This window comes from Danio aesculapii, chromosome 16, assembly GCF_903798145.1.
Source record: "Danio aesculapii chromosome 16, fDanAes4.1, whole genome shotgun sequence".
NCBI classification, from domain to species: Eukaryota; Metazoa; Chordata; class Actinopteri; order Cypriniformes; family Danionidae; genus Danio; species Danio aesculapii.
Window position 1 is genome coordinate 28,751,222 of NC_079450.1, and position 26,749 is coordinate 28,777,970.

General features: G+C 35.6%; 1 protein-coding gene across 3 annotated transcripts; it reads left to right on the forward strand.

Annotated features, from left to right (window-relative positions):
• Nucleotides 1-317: 317 nt before the first annotated feature.
• Nucleotides 318-26,749, forward strand: erp44 (endoplasmic reticulum protein 44). Of its 3 annotated transcripts, none has more exons than XM_056475450.1 (11): nucleotides 318-464; nucleotides 10,890-10,962; nucleotides 11,068-11,107; nucleotides 12,291-12,406; nucleotides 15,127-15,311; nucleotides 15,414-15,529; nucleotides 17,779-17,953; nucleotides 18,462-18,573; nucleotides 19,739-19,880; nucleotides 22,598-22,700; nucleotides 25,895-26,749. In XM_056475450.1, the coding sequence occupies exons 1-11, from the start codon at nucleotides 408-410 to the stop codon at nucleotides 26,000-26,002; spliced, it is 1,227 nt and encodes a 408-aa protein (XP_056331425.1). In that variant the 5' UTR covers nucleotides 318-407; the 3' UTR covers nucleotides 26,003-26,749. The 3 variants fall into 3 exon arrangements, with proteins under 3 accessions (XP_056331425.1, XP_056331423.1, XP_056331424.1); XM_056475448.1 differs by having other exon boundaries at nucleotides 332-464; nucleotides 19,727-19,880; nucleotides 25,898-26,749; XM_056475449.1 differs by having other exon boundaries at nucleotides 332-464; nucleotides 25,898-26,749.

Here is a 26,749-nt window from a genome sequence, read left to right on the forward strand (position 1 = left end):
CATCTCTGACGTTACCACAAAAGTTTTTACGCATTGCAGTGTTTTCGCTGTTTTCGTACTTTTGGGGGACTTCAGCCCCTCTGTGGCCACTGATACTCCAACATCTTGAATCCGCAAACACATCTGGGCACGTAGACAAATAAAACTACAAAGACCAAGGACCACATTTCCACCAAGGAGTTCATTGAGGGATTTGTAGTTTTATAATAAACAAGACCCATTAGTCACAACGCAATCAGTGCCACTCCGAAACTACATTTCCCATAAACTCCAACAAACCCGGAATTCCAGTTCCCGTAGTCCTGGCCGTATGTACAGCCTGTTTCCTGCAGCAGAGGAGAAGGAGGTGGTGTCGAGAGACTGGCAAGATTCAACAACATCGCAACCTCAACCAACACCACTATACAATGAAATTATCATCAATAATACCCGTTCCCGAACTGCACTACTTCACCCTCCTGCTGGTATGTGACTGAAAAATCGCGCGCTCTTTCAGTAACACACTTCTCGCAGGTTTACTTGTGATAGCTAGCTCATATAACGCTAGCAATTTAACAGGGTTAATGCACTTGGATGTGATGCTCTTGGTTTCCATCGTTATTCACGGGAAGGTCTACTTTTTTGGAACAACGGACGACCGTAACTGTCACTTCTGAATGTCACCGTGGATCTATTGGGCTGTGCTGAATGTAGGTTAGCCAGAGAAAGTGCAAGAGATCTGGCTAATGTGGCTAACCAGCTATTAGAGTTGTAGTCATGATACAGCTCAAAGTATGGGACGTTTAGAGAGTTTATAGGCTGTGGGAGAACCATTCAGATTTAATACAAAGCCACATTTGTATATAAACATGCCAACGGACATCGTGATTTAGATTTTTCTCAATCAAACTGTGAGCCACCGAATCATACAAACTTTAATCTTTATAACTTTTAAACTTAAGTTCAAGAGGCTAGGAGATGTTTGACCCTAATTTATATAATAACAACGCAGATATAGTTGTGTATGAATACAAATACAGTCAACAGTCAAGTGTTTGAATCATGTTGGAGTTTTTACACGTTAAATGCAACTTGTTTATATTGCGAACAAGTGATTGTAGCGCTGACATGTGTGGTTCTCATTCAATGCTGCAAAGTTGTTCATAAAGAGCCTATTTAAAACGGAAAGTCCTTTAACAAGTGAATGAAGCGCTTGAAATCATTTTTTACAATAGAAGACAAACAGTATCCAGCTGTCAGCAGTGATCTTTATAGTCCTAAAGTAAAGAGAGGGATATTTGAAGACTCATTTCTTCCGACTTCACAGTGAAGGAACCGGTTGGTGAACTACTCTGTTGTGGCCGAATCCTATTGGCTGTCAACGCGGAAATGACTCGTTCAGCTGAACATGATGTGAAAGCCACAGCAGCGGTGGCTTTGCTGCAAATGTGATACTTTTTAACCAGCTTTCAGTTGCTTTTTGGTTGTATTTTGTTAGCTTGTTGGCATATGCTCTTAAATACTTTTTCTTTTCTTTTGTGAGACTTATAAATATCGTCCTATAGCAGTGGTAGCCATTGACATTTAGGCGTTTAGCTCTGTTTTTAATGAGCATTTCAGTAGCATGACTTAAAATCCTTGTATTCAGATTCATTTAATATCTTGGTGGATGCTTGTGTGAAACAGTTCATTCTTAAATACAGTAATATTAATATAAACTGATTTTGGTTGGATTAGAGTCAATTGCAGTGATAAGCAATATTGATTTCAAACAGGTTTTGTTAATATTTCAACACAATTTTGGTGAAGGTATTTAAAGCCTTGTCTGTAGTATTGTGAGGTACATCTGAGCCAGGGCTGCACGATTTTGGGAAAAAACTGACATTGCAGTGTTTGGTTTTTCTGAAATACAATTATTTTGATAAGAATGTCATTTCACCAGATGACTTGAATAGCTCCATTTGGAAACACTTGATCATTTTAAACTGATTGGGATGATTTTGTAAGGCAGTGCATCTGCATTAAATATAATAAACAAATTATAAGCATATATAAATAGAAAAAGGGAAAAGTAGTGCATTATGGTTTTCTGGAAAGTCTATCTGTATTCAGGTTCAGAAACTGAATAATCAAATGAAAATAAACAACACTGTATAGTCTGCATTGGATAAAAATGAATACAATTAAACTTTAAGGCTACAAAGGTTATCATTTCTTATCCACAAATGGTTTGAGTTTGCTTGCTACGTTCACAAGCCTTAAAAACAAGCAAATGAAAAACCTTTACTCTATTAAATTTTGCCATGACACTCCAAAGGGTTTTGAACTGTAGTTTCTAGTCAGATATAATCCCAACTCGGCATTGCAGATTCTGTGATAGGAAGATTGAAGATGCGCTCATTTTGATATCTATGCTGAAATGAAATATTGTGCAGCCCTAATCTTAGCATTAGTTGATGAGTGGATTTTGAGATTGGGTGGCTTTAACCAGACTAACTGATTTAAGTCTTTCATGCGTCAAGAAGTATGGATCTTTATTCTTTCTGTAAAGAAATATTTAGATTAAACTTTGCAAGGTTTTTATTATGAATTATTGATTGTCAAAGTATTATAAATGTACATAAAGTGGTGACCCAAACAATACATTTAATAGATGCAAAGGTATTATTTATTTAGGTAAATTTCTTAGTCATTTGAGATTCAATTGGACATCTCATCCCTTAGCCTCCATTTTGAATTCTTAAACGTCATTTTACAGTCTTGAGCCATTGATATGAGGGTGATAGAGAGATAAAGATTGTGGATTACCTGTGGGTTTTTTTAACAGTGTTTGGTAGCAGCGTCTTATCTAATAGTGAAAGTTTAAGTTTAACTTATGAACAGTGCTGTGATTTTCCTGTTAATGGAAAATATCATGTGACGTTCTAATTTTAAAACAAATTAACAAATAAAATATTCTTCAAATTATCATTCTTAATATATTTAAATATGCACTTTAATGGCAAAACAAGATTACATAAAGAATACAGCCAAAACAGCAAAACATTTTAAAGTATAAAGAAAGCCATATTTACAATAATTGGCACATGCACCATCCAATCAGAATCAGGCATTCAGCAGCCTGTAGTTTAAAAATGTACACAAGTAAGTGGTAACTATAAGAATAAAGGGTGCAAAAATGTTTCTAATTCTGTGAGAATACCAGATTAATAGATACATAATATTCCATCTGATAACAAAAATAAATAAATTACCAGTCAGAACTGATTTGACTTTAGAGAGCAGATGGTATGAAATGAAGTGTTCATAATAAACAGATTGTTATGCAGAGTATTCCAACAACATTTTTGACTATTGGTTGTCGTTTCAGATTATGCTATTTTGACCTGTAAATTCTTGTTGCGTCATGGGAAAGTAATTTCAAGCTAAACTCTGCTTTCTGACCTATCATCACTAACCATCTTTATCTGTGTGATGTCATCAGGGGAAATAGCGACTAACTTTCAGAAAGAAGAACGTAACTAAAATTACCACCGAAGTTGTGAGCTTTGCTGTCTAGTATTTAAAAATACTGTTTAGTCTCTCTCTCTCTCTCTCTCTCTCTCTCTCTCTCTCTCTCTCTCTCTCTCTCTCTCTCTCTCTCTCTCTCTCTCTCTCTCTCTCTCTCTCTCTCTCTCTCTCTCTCTCTCTCTCTCTCTCTCTCTCTCTCTCTCTCTATCTATCTATCTATCTATAAATATATATATATATATATATATCTATATATCTATCTATATATTTATATCTATATCTATCCATATATATATCCATATTTATAGATATAGATATAGATAGATATAAATATATAGATAGATATAGGTAGGTCATGTATTATAATTTCAGAGTTTTATATTAGTCTTTTGTTGTTGATTAACAATAACGTAATGATTTATGACGAAAGTGCGTAAATTTTTTGCTGCTGTTATCAAAATAAATTCTCCTACGTATGTATACTTTCACTTTAGATTCAGACATAGCCAACTGTTAAATATGGGTATTCTGACATTATGCACATGCAATCTGCCTATATGTTGCAACACAAGATGATGCTTAATTTAAAAAAGCACTTGTGAGCGCTGAGAAATAATCTAAGTTAAACCGTGATGGACAGAATAGACTGCGGTAGGTTGAAACCATATTAATACACCAACAAACTCCTTGATATGAGAGAGATAGAGAGAAAAAGCGCTGCAGTCGACCAGTTTTCATATTGTGGGATCACATATTCTAGTCAGATACCAAAACGCTCAGTTCCCTATCAAACTGTTAAAAAAAAAAACAAGAGAACCAAACAGTGTTTTATTTTTCATAAACCATCCCATCGCAAATGAATATCATGACACCAATGTCAAAATGATCAGGTTAATTTTGCCAAGTCTGAACCCAGCATTGATGTCCGTTGGTCCATAGATTGATTAATGTTTCACCAATGAATGAAGATTTTTCTTTTTGTACTGGTCAAATTTGTTAATCTGCATAGACTCTCCCCATATTAGGGCTGAGATGCTCTTTGTGTTTGTTAGTAAGAAATGAATATGCATGTTTATCAGCCATATGTTGGGTCTAGCTGTGATTTTTGTACTATGTGATCTTAGCGGTGCAGATCAGCCCATGTGGAGCCGTGTGTTTGTTTGGTTTCTCTAGTTGTGTTGTGACAGTTGGAGACTTGAGTTCTCTGTGAAATTAGCCAGTTGATTTTAGCAGCTGCCAATTTTTCTGAAGAGAATCACATATGCCTCAGTGTGTGTGTGTGTGTGTGTGTGTGTGTGTTTGATATTTCAGTCTGTGTGACTCTTTTTGCTTTTTAAATGAGCATTAAAGAGATAGTTCACCCAACAATTACAATTCTGTCATAATTTTCTCACCCTCCGTTTGTTTCAAAGCTGTTTGATTTTTCTTTTATTTCTCAACCACAAAAGGAGATGTTTTGATGACTGTTGGAAACCAGTAGCCATTGACTTATTTCCCTACTATGGAAGTCAGTGGCTGCTGGTATGGTACTGGACAATATATCAAAATTCGGGATGCAACGATTATAGAGTTTGGTTGTATGATTATAGTCAGAAATAATCACGGTTTTATGGTTATCATGATTATTATGCATTCATTAATTTCTAACACTACTAATTTAGAAAATAATGTGAAAAATCTTTATGGTTTAAAGTGTCATTTATTGCTGCTCAGTAACCAATTAACTCAGCAAAAAATAATAATAGAAACAAACAATAGTACATTTCTCTTTGGACTTAAAAATAGATGAAAAAATGTTTTTGGCTTTAAACATAAGTAATAATTTTACACTGAAAATAAACGACAGAACAATAAATAAATAAAATTTTTTATTTTTCTAATGTAAATCTAAGCTAAACATTAGCTAAGTGTTTCCCTTTTAAAGATAATAAATGTAGTCAAAGGCTGCTGAACCTCTGTCTGAAAGGCACTTTTGATCAACTATATTACAAATGTGTTTGGTATTTTTCTTTTATATATTGTTTTCTTTTTGGAGTCGAAATGTGTATATTCAATACAAAGTAGGAAGCTAATCGGTTAGTTCTTGACACGTGACTCGCGGCTTTCTTTCAACTAGGCATGTGCCGGTATCACATTTTCATGCTGCGATTAATTGATTGAGCTTTTATCACGGTATACGGTATTATCACGATATTGTAATTTTACTAGAGAAACAGGTAAAAAAACACAAAAAACTTCAGTTTCGTCAACTTAGTAACTTTAATAACTTTTTAATTAACTAAAAGTACTTCAAACATTTAAATACAAATAAATATAAATAAAACAATACACAATATAAAAGTAAACTTGAGCATTTAAATCAAAGTGAATGTGCAAAGGGAAACCGTCTTCGATCAGCAATCCCTCTGCATTTTTTTTGAACCCAAAATATTTCCAAACCTCTGACTTTACCCTTTTTGAAAGGAGATAAATTGTCGGCAGCGTTCCTCCTTCCGCCATGCTTCTTCTTCATGTGAGGATTAGAGAGCGGTGGCAGCGGCGGCGCGCACTGCGTGCCCACAGTGCTTCTACATGTGGGGATTGTTTACATCAGAATGCGCATCAGTTCTGCGCAGCATATACGCAGTGTTTCTTCAAGCGGTTGATGGAAAATAAGCTGAAGGGGGATAAATTGTCGGCAGCGTTCCTCCTTCCGTCATGCTTCTTCTTCGTGTGAGGATTATAGTGCGGTGGCAGCGGCGGCGCGCACTGCGTGCACACAGTGCTTCTACATGCGGGGATTGTTTACATCAGAGTGCGCATCAGTTCTGCGCAGCATATACGCAGTGTTTCTTCAAGCGGTTGATGGAAATAAGCTAAGGCGCGTTCTAAGAATATAAATTCGGATCTATTATTTTTCACGGTATTTGAAGTGCCTGCGATAACAATATCGTGCATATTCATTACCGTGATTTATCGCATTACCGATTACCGGCACAAGCCTACTGATAACTAGGTATTCCTGGATACTGCAATCATGAGCGTGTCGCGCCGTGCATCATTCCCAATATCCATGCGCAAAGTTAAAAGCCTCAGCCATAGTTAATCCATTGTGCGTGCATATTATCCCCGGTGTACAACCTCGGACCTTTAAACTAGCACACAGTTTGCATAACTTTGTTTGGTAGCAAAAGCTGAGATTTCTTATGTGCATCTTGTCAGGGAAGCGCAGCTCTGTGATCAGTAGTAAATCTCAGAAGAACAGAGGGCGCGCTCTTGTGGGAAAACTGCAAATATGCAAAAGAAAAGGCCTAGAGAATCAAATAGAGGACTTAGCTGATTTTATTGATTCAGCATGACTAATAATAAACACACAACTACTAAATCATCCCTCAGAGTAATTGATTTCAGACCCTCTTCTGAAGTTATGTGAAATGAGTTAAAAACATGTTATTAAATATGCTATTTGTACCTGCTTTGAGATGTAGTTCACAGAGAAGCGACGCAAACAAAATCGCAGAATGATTATCTTATCGTAGCTTTGTCAGTTAACTTTGGCTCTGTGTAGTAAACGCTGCTCCATCTGAAAGCATGTGCTGGAAATTTATAGCTGATTACAGAACTGTACAAAATGTACATGAAAATAACATTTGATTAATAGTGTGACTCTATTGGTTTCCAGAATTCTTCAAAATACCTTCTTTTGCATTCAACAGAAGAAAAACTTGTAAATGTTTGATAGCACTTGAGGGCGTAAATGATGACTGGATGTTCATTTTTTCTTGATCTGTCCCTTTCAGATCTGTAGGTGTGCATCATATAATCACAGTCAGTCTCGTCATTGATAAAACTGGTCATAAGTGTCTCACAGTGTTTATTGAAGGCCGGGTGAAGGCGTTGATCGTGCAGCACTACACCTGTCCTCAGGCTGTCTCTGACTGTGTGTCAAACAGGATGTAAAGGGCAGGCTCATCCAACAGCTCTAGTTTAGCACGTGGCTGGCACTGCTAAACTCTGCCCAGGGTTTCTTTGGGATTTATCACTTATATTAGATAGATAGCCACGTTACATGCCATCAATGAACTTTGGTTTGGATATGCTGATCTCAGAGTAATAACACAAGCATATATTAACCAAATTAATTCAAGCAACTGGAATCAGGCAGACTAACAATACTTTCAAAGGGAAACTGTAGTAAGGTAATTAGTATGAACAAATCAATTGTGTGCTTTTATTCATGTCATGTTCTTCCAGTGTAAGCATTAAGCACTGGGCAGATTAAGATTTTTTAATATGTAAATATATATATATATATATATATATATATATATATATATATATATATATATATATATATATATATATATATATATATATATATATATATATATAAAATGTAATATTTCTGTTTAGTCATTGTAAACAAATAGTCTAAAATAAATATTGTGCAGGTGTTTGCTGCGCACCAGAGTATGCTGTATTCACACCTACCTAGAATATCAGCATCAAATGGGGAAACAAACTTGAGTTCAATTCTGTCAAAGCAAACATGACAAGTGTGAATTCACCCAAAGAAACAGTGTAATGTACATTGCCATTAAAAGGGGACTGTTTAGGGAACAAAAAACATGAAATTAGTAATAAAGAAAATAATTTGTTAACAAAGGCCATCTTGGGTGAAAGTCCCAATTATCTATTGTTGATAAGTGATGCAAGTTTTTCTCTTACGAGTCGACTCTGCCAATATAATCTTTTAGGCAACGGACTGCTGGTGAATATGGCAGAATATTATGTAATAGTTATCATCAATAGTATCAATAGTACCTCCCTAGTTAATTGTCAGATCCTGGAGAGCTGTATGCTGTGACTCAAATGATTCTTTAAGCGCTTAATTCACGCATTCGATCACAGATGTTGTCGTTGTTTAACTGACGTCAAAATATAACAAGATTCGGCCCACCAAAATATATATTTTGAATCACCATCATTGTTGTGCAGTCGCTTATAGCGACTTGTGGGTTTTGACCCCCCCACCTACTGGACATTTAAAGTACTGTATGTTTAGGTTACTTTCGTTTTCTCTCAGTGTGTGGTCGAGAGTAATGCACATGCAGATTATTTCTGCGGCTGATTTAAACCTTGAAATATATGTTCGTAAGTGCATTATTTTTACTAAAGCTCTATTTTTGAAAATATTCCAGGGTCATTTGATTTTAATCAGTTTTTACCACCTGTATTTTGTTGTACAAGCACTTCTTTATGGCTTACACATTATGCTGGTGGTGTAAATATGATAATTTTTTTTAATATTTAATTCAAATGGTCTCATTTAATAGATTTTCCTCATATGCATATTAAGATTTGTATAAAAAAGGAGCATTAGTAAAGTTTTACTGCTGGCTGAATTGAACTTGTAAAAGTAATTGTGAATATGTACATACTTTTCCCCTGTTTGTTGTAGTTTTATAAAAAAAGAAAGATATTGAGAAGAACAATTGCTAGTAAAGTCACTAAAGTTACCCAAGCTGCTTTCTGCTGTCTTACGCTATCAGTTCAACTTTTGATTATGAAACAGTTGATTTGGGACATAATAATTATCATTATTATTATGCCTATTATTAAATTGTAGTATTTTCATATCAATTACTACCCCTTCAATATGCACAACAAGAAACAAAACAGAGCTTTGACTGCATATTCTCTGGGGAAGAATGTCTGAGTGCATCAATTACATCAGATTTCCACTTTTTTCGTGTGCTAGAATGTTAAAGCGGCCCTCCTATGAATTGTCAGTCACTGATATAGCCCCCCGCTAATTTGAGTTTGAGACCCCTGAATTTAGTTGATGGTTTCTTTTTTAACCACTTAAAAACATAACAAAAGATCAGATAAAAGTTATGGCTTGAAAATTTTTTTCAATTTTTCAATTTTGCACCCTATGGTCTAAAATTAATTTGAAAACATTTAGCTCAACAGTTTGATTTGTCTAAAAATTGGGTTTAAACCATCCAGCATTTTTTTGTATGCATGTAAGTAGGGCTGCACGATTAATCGATAAAAGATCACAATCTGGATTCGACCCTACAAACAATCTTAATTCAGCTTTTTCTACGATTCAGCCAATTATAATTTAAGGTCAGAAGAGAAGCAAGGCAGTCGCACAAGTCTTCACAGCAACATTGACACCTTCAAATGGCGTTAAAAGTGTCACAAACTGTATTTATAAGGTATAATTCACCCAAAAATGTCATTTCTGTCTTCATGTAATGATGTATTCGCGACCGGGAAATCACACCCGTGAGCTGACCACCAGCTGTTTGCTTCCAAGAACGCGCGTGCCCATCTATGACACCTACTTTAGTGAACAGAACCTGCATAGGCTGTAAATAACACGTAATAAAGTTGTAAATAACGCTCAGTTTGTTGCACAGAGAGATCGTTCGAGGGCCGTGCGGGAGGTTTGATTTGCATGTATTTGTTTGTTTCCTCACAGTGACGGCGGCCATGAGCCGCACTAGGAAGTAAAAGTGAAACCTGTTTGCAAATTTAAATGATCATATGGCATTTTAGAGTTATGATTACGACAAGCATTTGATATGTTTTTTCTTTCAAAGCGAACACAGTGTTGTGCATGAAAATAAATGTTTACTGTGTCAGTATAGCCTATATATAGCCTATATATAATGTTGAATATAATGCAAGAAGAAATCTGATAATGACAAAATTCTATTTTTACCAGTGAAAACAATTGGTCTAATAATGCTGTCAATGGCAGATGGCAAGAACATGTCTTAAACATAATAAATCAACATTATTATTATGAATAGTTATATTCTGATGTCATCATTTTACTGTGAATTAACAAACAGGACATATTGCAAGTCTGTTTAAGTCCACCATAATGTCTATACAAAATGTAGCATTTTAAGCAACAGTAGACCTACACATAAGCCTAACGTTATTATTGTTGTTTTACCATGTGTTTGAGAATTAATATTTTAATAGGCTAATCATATTAACCTTTATTTTACATTTACAGAATCGTGAGAAAAATCGCGATCTTGATTTTAAGCAAAAAAAATTGTGATTCACATTTTTGCCAGAATCGTGCAGCCCTACATGTAAGTGTTTGTTTGTTTGTTTGTTTGTTTATTTTAATTCTAGATTATGCACTTGTGTATAAGTTGTGCAGAATGTACGGTTCCATAATATTCATTCAGGTTGTCTCAACACAAACAGATTAAGTTAACTTAACAGACTTAAGTGGATTGAACTTGAAACAATTAAGTTGGCCCAAAAAGATCTCAAGAATTGAGTTTGAACAAGCAGCAAAATATTTGTTTTGAGTGCGAGTATGATCGTCCAGTGATGATGTTTGAACCCTGTTTTTGTCATTACCCACACACCTCTGTTGTTGGCAGGTAACGGGACTGTATAATCCAGGACGAGGAGAAATAACCAGTCTGGACACTGGAAACATCGATGACATCCTCAGTGAGTTGTTTGCACGTGTGTGTGTTTGTGTGGGTGTGAGTCTTCTGATGCTGCTTTGTCATTGTTGTAGATGAAATGACATTAAAGCACAGTTTCTCTCCACAGACGGAGCAGGTGTGGCTCTAGTCAACTTCTATGCAGACTGGTGAGTGTCTGTGTCACTTTATAACACCTCCACAAAAAACCATCACGAGATCTATTCATTTCTGACTGCTTTACTGTTCCAATATCAAGGTCATTCAAATGATGATTATCAAGTAGTTTTAATAAGTTATTATAAATTTTATTCAAAGAGAGACTATGCAAAATATCTATTAAAAATTATTGAAAATGTACAGCATTGTTTTATAATGCTTATAATTGATTTAATGTTTAATAACCAATTTTTATTTTTAGTCTTTTCTTCTTTTCTTTTATATTTACCAATGCTTCATGCATTCAGTCCTAAAATTATTAGCAACTTAACAATAATTATTATTATTACTAATGCTAATTTATTTATGTAATAAAATTATTAGTAGTAGTTGTAATAATAATAAATAAAAAAATAATAATTATTATTATTATTGTTGTTGTTTACCAACGCTAATCTATTTCTGTAATAAAAAGCAGTAGTAATAATAATAACAATAAAAATAAAAAAATATTGTTGTTATTATTATTATTATTGTTATTATTATTATTGTTGTTGCTAATGATAATTTATTTCTGTTATAAATAGTAGTTATAATAATTATTGTTGTTGTTATTATTATTATTATTATTATTACAAATAATTTCTGTAATAAATAGTTGTAGTAGTAGTAGTAGAATTAATAAAAAAAATAATAATTATTATTATTATTATTATATTATTGCTAATGCTTATTTATTGCTGTAAAATAAAAATATTACTTGTTCTCGCATAGATTTTTTACTACTATAATAATAATAATAATTATTATTATTATAATTATTATTTATTATACCACTTTAATAATGTGTTATAAATGTTTGTCACTGCACATAACTATTTAAAATAGTTTAAATATATATTTAAAAAATGATTGAAATTATATTATGAGTTACCATTTAGAATATAATGAAAATTTGTAGAATTTAAAATGTAGACTTAAAAAGGTGACTTGAACTCCAAAAGCAAAGTGGAAAATCTTATTAAAATTTTTTTATTCCATTGCTAATTAACAAATACATTAAATAAACATCAAATAAAAGGACCAGAAATATTCAACCTATTTATGTCAACATTAAAAATAAAACACTCCCCTGCATCTGACACTCTATAGAATCCACAGCCTGTTTTCAGCACATGATCTATTTTTCGGCAGGTGTCGTTTCAGTCAGATGCTGCACCCCATCTTTGAGGAGGCGTCAAATATAGTGCGCGAGGAATATCCAGACGCTACACAGGTGGTGTTCGCCCGGGTCGACTGTGACCAACACTGTGAGTTTACACACACACACACGCACACACATATTGGTTTAGCCTTTGAGATAAAGCAAATTAAACAGAATTATTGATGTCTTGTAAAGTGTTTGATGGTTTAATGACAAAACTGCATCTTCTGTGAAGTCAAGGCGGCTCAAAGAGACCCCACAGCGTGTGTGTATATGTGTGTGAGCGCACACGCTTTTGGAGTATTTACCCCCCACACCAGCTCACTTTCATGTCTCCACCCTCTGCCTTTCCTCCTTGCACTCTCTCTTTCTCTTTCCTCCACTTTCTTTAGTTCTTCCCCTTTTTCTTCATCTTTTGATAGCTGTATAATTTGACTGGTGTCCAGCTTTTTTATTTTTAAATGAGACCTATCTGATTTCTGACCTTTTGATCTCTCCTTCTCATAATGTAAAAAACATTCGTGGATTGACCCATATTTTTTTTCTTGAAGTTTAAAGCGAGCTCCATTTCCATCCCAAAATTGCTGCTTTTTAATTACCAGCCAAACAAGTGTGAGCTGTAATGTCACGTCAACAAACAATTTGTTGGATTTTATAGATTTTAATGAAAATTGATTTAAGCTTTAGATAAGTTTGGCGTCAGTATTTCTTGTTTTTCAAGTAATTTTATTTAACAAAGATTAAATTGATCAAAGTGACAATACAGACATTTTATATGTCTGTTTCAAAAGATTTATGATTCTAATAAATCATGTTTTTGGCACCTTCTACGTATGTTAAAGAATTCTGAGAAGCTGATTACAATTTCCATAAAAAAATTAAAGAGCACATTTTTTTTTTAAACATTGACAATGTTCTTTAGCAGCAAATCAACATTTTAGAATGATTTTTTTAAAGGATCTTGTAACTGAAGAATGGCATAGTGATACTGAAAAAACTGAAATAAATAGCATTTTAAGATCGTGGTTATCGACTTGTTTGGCCATGCTACCCAATACATTTTTGTTATTATTGTTGTTCTACATATTATTGTTTGTTTGTTTATTTATTTGTTAGTATTGTTCTTAAAGAAAATTTACCTAGTTCCAGAAAAAAATTATCTCACAATTCTACGGAAACCCGGAAGGGACGTGATGGTGGGGGGAAAAAATGGGTGGAAGAAAAAAAACTGAGTGGGACAAAAAAAACTGTGATAGGAAAATATGTATTTTTTAAAGCTTTTGTGTTCCCTCGCAAAGATGTTTTGCGTTATCTCGCTAAACGGTTTTTCCACAAACACTTTCTGTTCACTTCATACTCGTCAACTCTCCCGTTTTTGCAGGGATTCTCCTGTATTTTACCATTCTTTATCATCCTATCAATAAGTATTTTCCCCTATTTCTCGTGTATTTTTAATCTTGAAAGCACACTGAAATGAATATAAAAATGTCTGCATTTACTTTCTTTCCATCAAAGCTGTGCTTCGATCACCGCCCTTCATATGCAACCTCTGAGTTAGTGAATGAATGTATACGGATGCGCTCCGTATGATAAACTGATACCAGATCAGCTTCTGTAGACGCCATTTAAAGTGACACCTCGGCAAAAACTTAAAAAAATAAATATTTTCCTATCACTGTTTTTTTTTTTCTCCCACTCACTTTTTTTCTTCCCCCTATTTTTTTTCCCCACCATCACGTCCCTTCCGGGTCTCCATACTATACTTATGATACACTGGAAAAAAATGATAACTTAGTTTTTGTCTTGTTTCTGTTCCAAATATTAATAAAAACTTAAATCAAGAAGCATTCAAGAATGACTAAAAAACAACAAAAAAATCTCTTGTTTTCAGAAAAAAAACCAAGTCAAAATTAATTGATTTTCTTCTTAAAACAACCAAAAGAATCTGCCAGCAGTGTACACTCGGTATGATTGGCAAATTATTTTGATTGTTTTAAAGAAAAAAAAGACTTATATAGAGAAGACTTGTAAGACGTGTCTGTTTAGAGAACGCTTCATGATTTAAAAAATGTTCATATATTTGAACTAGAAACAAGACAAAATCTAAAGTAAGAAATTGTGTTTTTTATCTTTAGTATTAGTATACTTAAGAGCAGTGTTTCTCAACCACATTCGTGGAGGACCACTAGCTCTGCACATTTTCCAGGTCTCCTTAACCAAACACACTTGATTGAGATCATTAGCTCATTAGCGGAGACTAAAAGATCTGTAATGGGTGTGACAGATGACATCCAAAAAATACAGTGCTGGTGGTTCTCCAGGAACGTGGTCGAGAAACACTGCTTAAGAGTATGACTAAAATTGATGAATAAACAGTATAAGGTTTGAAAAATAAACAGCCGTTTACCAGTTATTGTTATCACAGCAAAATTTGTAAGTTGGATTGAGCCATTAAAATTTATAATAATAATATAATAATTAAAAATCCCTGTTAAAAGAATCTATATGAATCATGCATACCAATTTTTCCTAGTACCTCCTACATAATCTAATTAATAATCTAATCAGACACCGAATTAGGCCAAAGCATTTTGCAGGCTGTGTTTTTCAAGATTTTACTTGCACCAGTTCTTAGAGAGGTTTCTTTTACCTACATCTTTCAAAATGCAATAAAACATCATACATTTAAATTAAATCTTAAGACTTCTTAAACTGTAATAACAGTAAATATTATTTCTATTTTCTATTTTCTTTGAAAACTTGAAAAGTTACCAACCCTATTTTATTAAAGCAGTGTAGTTGATATATTTTTGTTTCTTCTGATAGCTGATCTAGCGCAGCGCTACAGGATAAGCAAATATCCCACATTGAAGCTGTTTAGGAATGGCATGATGATGAAGCGAGAGTACAGAGGTCAAAGGTCAGTGACCGCCATCGCCGACTTCATCCGCCAGCAGAAAGTGGATCCAATCAAAGAGATCGAAAATCTGGAAGAAATCAGCACTATAGATGTGAGTGTTTCATGATGACAAAAGACACAGCTGTACAACGAGTATGAATGATGTGGAGATTTCCCCTGCTGTGTCATCTTCATGTCCCCTCATCTCTTTCAGAGGAGCAGACGCACCATCATTGGTTACTTTGAAAAAAGGGACTCTGACAATTACCGTACTTATGAGAAAGTGGCCAACATCCTGAGAGACGACTGTGCTTTCCTGGCAGCTTTTGGGTAGGAGATACTGTACTTCCAGTCAGCATCAGAAATGGCTTATATTTTACTCATTTTCATCCTACCTTTGATAAAGCTGTGCTCTAGCTAATGGTTTTTGAGAGGAAATGTAAGGGCCTTTGAGAACCATTATGATGTTTGTGATGTATTTGGGATTTTAAAGTATTTTAAATTGTGTATAATGCATAATAATAACTAAAGTAGGGCTGCACGATACTGGAAAAATCGAACATTGCGACAGTTTTTTTGATTCTGTCATATACATTCACCGGCTACTTTATTAGGTACACCTGTACAACTACTCGTTATCGCAAATTTCTAATCAGCCAATCACATAGCAGCAACTCAATGCATTGAGGCATGTAAACATGGTAAAGACGATCTGCTGCAGTTTAAACCAAGCATCAGAATGGGAAAGAAAGTTGATTTAAGTGATTTTGAATGTGGCAGGGTTGTTGGTGCCAGACGGGCTGCTTTGAGTATTTCAGAAACTGCTGATCTGCTGGGGGTTTCAGGCACAACCATCTCTAGGGTTTACAGAGAATGGTCTGAAAAAGAGAAAAAATCCAGTGAGCAGCAGTTCTGTGGGCGCAAATGCTTTGTTGATGCCAGTGGTCAGAGAATGGCCAGACTGGTTCCAGCTAATAGAAAGGAAACAGTAACTCAAATAACCACTCTTTTCAACCGAGGTATGCAGATGGACGTCTCTGAACGCACAACACATCCAACCTTGAGGCGGATGGGCTACAGCAGCAAAAGACCACACCGGGTGCCACTTCTGTAAACTAAGAACAGGAAACTGAGGCTACAGTTTGCACAGGCTCACCAAAATTGGACAATAGAAGATTGTAAAATTGTTGCCTGGTCTGATGAGTCTTGATTTCTGCTGCGGCATTTGGATGGTAGGGTCAGAATTTGGCATCAACAACTTGAAATCATGGATCCATCCTGCCTTGTATCAACGGTTCAGGCTGGTGGTGGTGGTGTAATGGTGTGGGCGATATTTTCTTGGCACACTTTGGGCCCATTAGTACCAATTGAGCATCGTGTCAACGCCACAGCTTACCTGAGTATTGTTGCTGACCATGTCCATCCCTTTATGACCACAGTGTACCCATCTTTTGATGGCTACTTCCAGCAGGATAACACGCCATGTCATAAAGCGCGAATCATCTCAGACTGGTTTCTTGAACATCACAATGAGTTCACTGTACTCAAATGGCAACGATCAATTGTAAAATAATACTGCGTAGTCTTTAATCATTATTAATTTGTCAAAGTTACAAATGGTCCAATTTCTTAGGCCTGAATGCTTTTTAAACTCTCACACAGTCAAAGGCCTCAAAACACTTACAAAATAAAAAATTTAATTTTAAATGCTCGCAGCGTGACTATTGCGAATGATCACATTGTGATACCGATGCTGAAACGATATATTGTGCAGCCCTAAACTAAAGTATGTATTTTAAGAGTACCCTTATTTTGCAATTGGGCTAGTTTTAGTTTGCCAATTTGGCAAGCATTGATCAACTGTAGTCTCACATTCAGATCTGCCCCTTCCAATCAGTGTAGATAGAATCAAGATATTTTGGACCTTTAAAGAGATGGTTACTCACATTATTTTATGTTATTCAATTTTTTTTACTATTGAACATACAGTTTTTGAAAATCTTCACAATCTTTGCTTTGATATTATCTGTACTGTAGGATTTTTAACTAGTTTTGATATGTTTTCTTTTACTGCAAAGCACTTTGTGGCTTAATGTTTGTAAAAGGTGCTATATAAATAAACTTACTTTACTAAACTCTTTACGTTACAACAATGGTCTCAAACTCCATTCCTGGAGGACTGCAGCTCTGCCTAGTTTAGCTCCAACCACCTCCAACTCAAACCTGCTTAATAGTCTCTAGTAGTCTAGTAGTACACCTTTATAAGTTGCATCAGCTGTGTTTGATTAAGGTTGAAGCAAAACAGTGCAAAGCTGTGGCCCTCCATGAATCGAGTTTTAGACCTATGGTTTACAACAACTACTGTTAAATTTAAGCTTTAGAAAACTACTCGTATGTCTACTCACTAAAACTACTCGCATGTCATCAAATGGACTGTTACTGGAATTAGTATTATACATAGTTTTTGTATTATACAAAATACAGTTTATTCAGCGATTATTGTTTGAGTGTGTTAAATGGCATGTTTTCGAAAAGTGACATTTAAATTTCTAATCTTTTCCTCTTTTTTTTAATCTTAGGGAGGTTTCTAAGCCTGAGCGGTTTAGTGGTGATAACATTATTTATAAACCATTAGGAGAAAACGCTCCTGATATGGTCTACATGGGCTCGCTTACAAATTTTGACCTCAGTTACGCCTGGACGCAAGACAAGTGTGTACCGCTAGTCCGAGAAATCACATTTGAAAACGGAGAGGTATGACTTTCCTTTCTCAAAATATCTTTTGTGTGTGTGTAGTGCATATGAACCATCACATGTACTTTATTTTCACTTTGTCTGCGTTGGTATTTGTGTACATCGAACAGTCGAGCTGAACAGTGTGTTCGTCATTTGCATAAGAAAAGTCCCCTCCCCCTCAGTGTACTTTTCCCACACCAGAGCATGTGTTTGTGTTTTAAAGACGTCCGCATGCCATGTCCTTTAGCGGGTGTGGGTTTTTCCTTTGATTTACTTGACCGCATGTTTTGAATATTTCTGTCTTTGTTGCTTGGTGATAGGGCAGATTCTCCACAATCTGCTCTACTGACCCACCTCTGCCCAACCGCACTTCACCCTGCCATCCTACACACTCTCAAAACTCATTATACGGCATTTACTTTTCTATCTGTGATACTGTTGTGTAACATCACTGGGACTTTTCACAGGGTGCTTCTTGTCTGTGCTTGATATGATTAAGAATTTGTTTTCTTTTGTGTGTGTGAAGGAACTGACAGAGGAGGGAATCCCATTCCTGATCCTCTTCCATCAGAAGGATGACACAGAGAGTTTGGAGAAATTTCAGCAAGAAGTGGCTCGTCAGCTTATTAGTGAAAAAGGTATCGTTCGATATCAATAATTATTGAATATTTTTAACAATACATTTAGGAATATTAAAGGAACCAATCATCATTATTCACACATATTGCAACATAGTTGAATCACTACATTACCCCTATGTTAAAAACTCCTTCAGATGGGGTGCTAGTGACTGGGATGCACAAGAAAGGAAACCAAAAGCCACTCTGGCGACATCCTTACGTCCTTTTTTACATCCACTCGTCACTTGTGCACCGCTTGCACATCATGTGCGACTAGTCGTGTGCCTTCATTGGAAATGACAAACTTAAACCCTTAGCTTATTGGCATTGCTTCCAAGGCGCGTGCTTAGCAGCCACATTTTAATAAAACTATAGCCTCCATGCCGAAACTTTATACCAAATCTTTTTCTAATCAATGTTGACAATGGTGTTCGGTGAAAAAATATCGATATCACCTTTATCGCCAAGCCCTAATGCAATCTTGTCAATTTTGTGGCAAAAACACTTTTTTTGAGTAGAGAGTAGATTATTTTCCATAGACCGAAATGGTACTGAGACATTCTGAAGTCCAGAAAAGGGCCCAAAAACTCAGAGAATCAGAGGGCTCTCTTATCCTCCATAGACAGCAATGTTCATGTAACATACAAAGAAAGGAAGCAAAAACATTGTTAAATCATTCCAAAGAGTTTTTGGAGCTTCATATGATTACTGCTGAACCATAGAAATCGGTACAGCAATAATCATATGAAGCTCCAAAAACCCTTTTGTGCACCAGAAAAACTGTGAAAATGACTGTGTTCACCTGTGCCTTCTGTGTCAGGTCAGGGTACATGTTTACTACAGGAAATATGATGTTCATGTATTATGCTGCTAACTCTAATGGCAATATGTCATATTTCCCATAGTAAACATGCACCCTGATATGAAAGACATGCAAACTTTTTATTTATTTTTATTAAAATGTATCTTTTTCTCTCCATTTTGGACTTTCACCAACATTGAAGGCAAATGTAATTTTTAAAAACACACTATGAAATAAAAATTTGTTTGGTAGTGTGACTAAAAACATATACAGTTTGAAAATGTGTGGTTTTGCACATTCATAATCAAAACGTACTTTTGATGCTCATAGTGCTCAGAGATCTAAATGACCATATTGAAATGAATCTAGTCTCTCCCTCAGGTTCTATAAATTTCCTTCATGCCGATTGCGATAAGTTCCGGCACCCTCTACTGCATATTCAGAAAACCCCTGCCGATTGCCCTGTAATCGCCATCGATAGTTTTCGTCACATGTATGTCTTCCCAGAATTCAGCGACCTTGCGTAAGTATTGCACTTTTCTGTGTATATTTAATGCAGAGATTATTTTAGCTTTCACTCTATACGTACACACTTGTTACCAGTTATTGTATACTCGGTGCCACAGCAACACACACTGTAAGAGTGACAAAGCTTAAAGCAACACATGCTCTTTGGAAATACGTGCTTCAACCTACATTTTTTTCAAACCACAAAAGTGTGCTTCAACAAACAGTGGGGGAAATAAGTATTGAACACGCCACCACTTTTCTAAGAAAACAAATTTCTAAAGGTGCTGCTGACTTGAAATTTTCACCGGATGTTGATAACAACTGAAGAAATGCATAAATGCAAAGAAAACAAAGCTAATTAGTTTACAAATTAATTTGTGGGTAATAAAATGAAATAATGCAGGGAAAAAGTATTGAACAAATGAAGAAACTGTGGTGTAGAAAGACCGTGAAAGGCCAGACAGCAGCTGAAATCTCTCAATAGTTATTCAGCAGCCCTCTGCCCTTCCTTATTGTAAATGAATATTAGCTGCTTCCATCCAACATTTATATTATCAGGATGATGAAGATGAAACCAGGATGGACATTATAGCAAGAAATTGTCCAAAACACAGCCAAGGAAGCTCTCAAATGCTTTCAGAGAAAGAAAATCAAGCTGGAGAATGGCCCAGCCAATTACCTGACTTAAAACCACTTCAGAATACAAAATAAAGATCACATTTGATAGACGAGACTCACAGAACCATCAAGATTTTTACACTCTCTTGAAGTCCGTGAAAAACTCACAGCAATTCATGTGACTTAATTCTCCATATGAGAGGCATCTTTAAGCTGACATTACTAAAAAAGCCTTTTATATGAAGTATTAAATAAGTTCCAGTTGTTCAGTACTTTCTTCTTGTGTCATTCTTTTTTTATTACACAACAAAGTTTTCAGATTTTTTTTGTTTGTTTTGTTTTCTTCTATTTTAATGTTTGTATTGTTTGGCTTTTTACCAAAATCCGGTTCAATACCTAGTCAACAGCTCCTTTAAAAATATTATTCCCAGGAAAAAACATGTTCAATACTTATTTCCCACACTGTACATTTAACTGCCTTTCCTTTTCTTAAGTATAATATTAAAAATAATAATTTTTCTTCTGGAGATACTCTTATTTGTTTTATTTCGGCTAGAATAAAAACAGTTTTAAATTTTTTAAACACCATTTTAAGGACAAAATTAGTCCCTTTAAGCCATTTTTTTTACAATAGTCTACAGAACAAACCATCGTTATACAATAACTTGCCTTATTACCCTAACCTAGTAAACCTAATTAACCTAGTTAAGCCTTTAAATGTCACTTTAAGCTGTATAGAAGTGTCTTGAAAAATATCTAGTAACATATTATTTACTGTCATCATGACAAAGATAAAATAAATCAGTTATTAGAAATGAGTTATTAAAACGATTATGTTTAGAAATGTGTTTCTAGAAGAAATTGGGGGAAAAAAAATAAACAGGGGGGGGGGGCTAATAATTCTGACTTCAACTGTATCTGTCTCCATACAGACAAGCTTTCTGTTGTAGTCAGTTTGCTTGGTGGTTCATTTTGTACGGTGTTGTGCTTGCTATGCAAAGCATTCAATTCAGTTAAGCACTGTTCCGTAAAACAATGTGAAAACGATGTAAAAATATGTTGTCTTAGATACATTTTTAAAATCGTTTGCTTTTGAATATGCTATTGGATGAGTTTAGGCACACCAGGTGATCTGTACAACAAGAGTGTGTATCTGAAACGTACAACAAAACGTACCCCAAGTTATGCATTTCAAATGAACAAAAATGCAGATGGTGCCCTCTAGTGAATTTGTGATCTGAAATGTGCAACGAAATGTACTCGGTTCAACGTATTTTACAGTACATATCACAAAATATACGCTGAAGCACATATTCCCAATGAGCATGGGCTGGACTAAAGGGATAGTTCACGCAAAAACAAAAAATGCCATCATTTACTCAACCTCCATATGTTTTCTTTTTTCTGTTTAACACAAAATAAGGTATTTAGCAGAATGTTGGACCATTTACTTGAACCGTTAACTTTATTAACTTCCATATTATTCTGGCATTAACGTCCATAGTATTCTGACTTCCTACTATGGATATCAGTGTTCAAAATAATTTCTATGGTGTTCAACAGAAGAAAAAACAAAGCAGAAAAGATTGGAAACACTTAAAAAATAATAAATGGTTAGTCAATTTGAATATTGGGGTGAAATATCCTTTTAACATGCTTTGCTCTGCACCTGCATTGAGCCAGTTAACACAGCAATGCCTCACTAATACTGTAGCTGTAATACATATATGAACAGGGTTTTCATATGTTTATAATGATGTTACTGCTACTCTATTACAGCACTGCAATAATTTATGACACCAGAGGCCGTTTATGACAGAAAACATCATAATTCAGCGCATGCCTTATTTTATTAAGCACTCTGCTTATCCTGTTATCCAATAAGGCTCTTATCAGCCTGCCTCTCATCAGACTTTGATACAGCTGATTGTCCAGGGGGTCCGTGGCGTCTGGGGCAGTACAGATGATGCCATTATCTTGTTAAAATGCTGTGGTTTTGGAGACTGTCGGCCCTCTCGGGGTCTTATCTGTTGACTCATTAAATCAGTAATGCTGCTCGTGGTGTTGTTTGTGTTTTTGGACCGGTTTATGATGCCTTGTGTGTATGAACAGGGTTCCAGGAAAGCTGAGGCAGTTTGTATTGGACCTGCACTCGGGAAAGTTGCACAGAGAGTTTCACCACGGCCCAGACCCCACAGACAGCACTCCAGGACAGGTCAGAGTTCAATGCAGACACATGCCACTTAGTTTTTTTTTTAGGCTTCTTTAGTTTTAACTGGAAATGGGCATAAAAACACTAACATGAAGTGATTGATCATGAAAATAGGTGTATGGCTTTAATGCCGAGAGTCTCAATGGTAGTGTGACATGTAGCAAAGTTGTGGCATCCCAGGTTTGAGTGCTGACTCGACAACCTTTCCTGATCCTGTTCTGTCTGTCTGTCTACCTATCTGCCTACCTGTCTGCCCACCCACCCACCTACCCATCCATCCATCCATCCATCCACCCATCCATGACAAAAATAAATACATAATTGTATGGCTCAAATGTTTTCCCCTAAGCATTTACTAGTACACATCAAAGTGTTTAATTAATTATTTAATTAATTAAATTATATAATAATTATATAATTTATTTTATTTTTATTTACTTTTATTCCCTAATTCAATATAAAATCTATTTAAATCTCATGCCAACTTAAAAATATATATAATAATTTTCTGTGACCACTCATCTATTAATATAAAGCTTTTTTGTTCAACGTTTGTACTAGTTACACTAACATTCATATGTTTGGTGTCATGTTAAATCATGTAAAAAAATAAAAAAAAATCTTATGCTTACAAATGCTACATTTAAATGCTTAACAATACAGTAAAGCATGAAGATTTTTACAATTTAATAATACAAGTTTTCTATTTGATTATATTTTAACATCAATTACTGCTGAGATTTCATGCAGAATTTTCATACAGTCTTCAGTGTCACATGATCCTTATGAACTCATATCAGTTTGTTGCTTAAACATTTATTATTATCACACTTGTAGACTGCTGTATTGCTCAAATTTGTGTTTAAGTTTTTTTATTATGGTTTTATAAAGCAATCCAATAGTTATTGTAACATTTGATTGGTTAGATTAAAAATAAAGAAAGGTAAATAAACCTCACATTAAAAACAGAGCAAATAAGTACAGCAAACAAAGAAAACAAGCAAACTAATAATCAGAATGACCCCATACCTTCTACCCTACATATGGGACTAATGCTTCGTTTCCACTGAGTGGTACAGTACAGTAGGGTATGGTAAGGTTCAGTACAGGTCACCTTTATCAGGCTTGTGTCTTCACTGCCAGATGGTACCAATGGTACCTTTTGGTAGGTGTAGTGTACGACAGAAAGTTGCAGTCAATGTCATTCTCACTCGAAGATCTCATCGGTTGAGAAGCACTTCTTACTTTATACTTTATAACACGCACGTTATTATCATCAGCTCAAGTTTGTTATTTCAAATATAGATGTGCAGCAAGCGCATGCAAATCTCTCGAGAAAGTGAAACCACTTGCACTTTTAGACGACCTTATAAACAACAACAGCACGCAGGACAGATTCTGCTCCCTTCTTGGCTTTGTTGCTGTTCATCAAAACGATGACAAGGTTTGTTTGAGGTCGGGTCGACCACGGCTTGTAATTATATGTATATATTATTACGGTGTAATGTCTCAGCTGTGTATTTCAAAATGGCACTTCCTTTGTTTTCATTCACCAGGCTTATGCATGCACTAGTGATGTATCTCTGTAAACCAATAGCAGTCAGCTATGCGTCTTGCCCTGCCCTTTGGTACCCTTTTGTTGTGCTAGGTACCCTTTGGAAAGGGTACCCAAAAAGTGATACAGTATAGTTCACTTTTTGATACCTTTTAACTAGGGCTGCACAGTATATCGTTTCAGCATCGATATCGCAATGTGATCATTCGCAATAGTCACATCGCGAGTATACGCAATGTCCAATCAAATTCATGTTTATATATAGCGCTTTTTTACAATGTAGATCAAAGCAGCTTAACATAGACGTTTTAGCAAATTGATACTGTGTCAGTCCAGTTTTTAGAGTTGAAGTTCAGTTTAGTTCAGTTCACTGTGGTTTAATTATCACTGCTGAAAGTCTAAACACTGAAGAGCAAATCCATCGATGCACAGCTCCACAAGTCCCAAACAAAGCAAGCCAGTAGCGACAATGCTGCTGTATAGATGCACGTCTGGCTTATAATTAATAATTTTGCAAGTTTTTTTTTTTCAAGTCTGTTACTGTGTGAAGGTTTTAAAAACATTTAGGCGTAAGAAATTTTACCGTTTGTAACTTTCACAAATAATGATTAATTTTATTCAATTGTTTATAAAACGAAGGCTATGCTGTATTATTTTATATGTGATTTTTCAATTACTGTATACCTGAATACAGTTCAACTACTCTAAACAATAAAATGCTGTTTATTTAATTTATATAGTTTTCTTTTTTTGTATTGATCTATGCTTGTAGATGCATACTAACTCACCTATTGCAATATATATATCGCACAATAAAAAAATACCGCAATGTTACATTTTTCCAATATCATGCAGCCCTACTTTTGACAGTTGAAACGTCCATAAAAGAGTACCGAAGCGTACCGCTCAGTGGAAGTTGGCCATTAAACATTCCACACTGATGGTATAGTCAACACAGCATGAATGATTAGGGTAGGTTACAGAATCAATATATAGGAGAAGAGGAGACCAAAGCTTATCAGAGTTGTTCAGTTTATTTACTAGCAGGAATCTCATTTTTCCCAGATGGACTTCCTTAATCATTTCTTCCAATGTGGTGCTTAAGTTTGTAGACACCATTATACATGGTTTCTGTGAAATATAAGCAATGAATAGGAGCGTTCAAATCTTCAAACTTTTGAATGGCAGTTTGTGAAACTGCACATTGTCAGTTTCAATACTTGTAATTTTGCATGTCTCGTTAACAAAAGACTGATTATGCATACCAGCTCATTACCATGCCATGTTAGTTAATAATCAGCTTCTGTTTTGCTCGTGCATATCGAGATGACATTTTGCTCAAAATCAGTGTTGTCCACTGATTAAAGTGGCCCATGATGACAGACACTTTTACTCGGGCTCTGAGTTCAGCACACGTCCCAGTCCAAACATGTTCATCTACACTAATTAATGCAGGTGTATAATTATTAAGACTAAAACTGAATAAAACACGCGTGGTGACATTTGAATGCGTGCGCAGCAGGATTAACCCGCTGGCCTCGGGAACAGAAATACACTTGTCAGTCTGTGGTTTTAGGATAATGACGATGAACTGTTTGCTGCTGATTTGTGGTTTATTTGTCTGTTTGCGTGTGTTTTCCAGCAGGAGGAGAACAGAGAGGTGCCCAGTAATCCCCCAGAGAGCTCTTTTCAGAAACTGGCGCCCAGCGAGACACGCTACACCATCCTCAGGGACCGGGACGAGCTGTGATGTCACATTCGCCATCGAGACCCAACCCAGAACCCAGCAGTCAGTCGGTGCCTGTCTGGCGCTGATGCTGCCTGCGCAACGTCTATTTTCGTAATTTTATTTTAGATATTAAAAAAAGAAGGTGAACCCCTGAGCTTTTTTTGGGGTGGGGAATGAAGAGGAGCGTTTTTACTTTTGTTTCTGGAGCTTGTAAATATGTTTGTGCTCTGTGGGTCTTGTCTAAATTAAAAGTGATTTTTTTTTTCCCCCTTTTTTTTTTATTTTGCCCTAATTTTTGTCAACCCGAGTCCCTTTTTTGTAGGAAAACATTGGTACATTGGTGGTCCTCCTTGTTGGGAAAGCACATAGAGTTTATCTTGGATCTTGAAAGTTCGCCCAAGTGGAATCATGGGAAAAAATGTAGTCTAAGAACAAACCTGCAGTCAACCTGTGCTGTTTCACTCCAGTCCTCAACTGTGTGCGTGTGTGTGTGCGTGAATGAGTGTGTGTTTGTGTCCGCGCATATGTATGTTACATGTGCTTATTAGTCTGTATTTGTATGTACTGTACTGGTCCAGACTTGTTTAAATTCACACTCGCCAAGATCCAGACTCGCTAGTCTCATATCATCCCATTCCAGCAGGGGGCGTGGTCAGGGGGGCGGGGTTATCTGGGGGTCCGGTTCAGAGGGATGGGGGATTATTTGTAAATCTGTCATCTCAGATGGGGAAGAGGAAAGGAAAAGTAAATTAAATCCATTTTACAAGA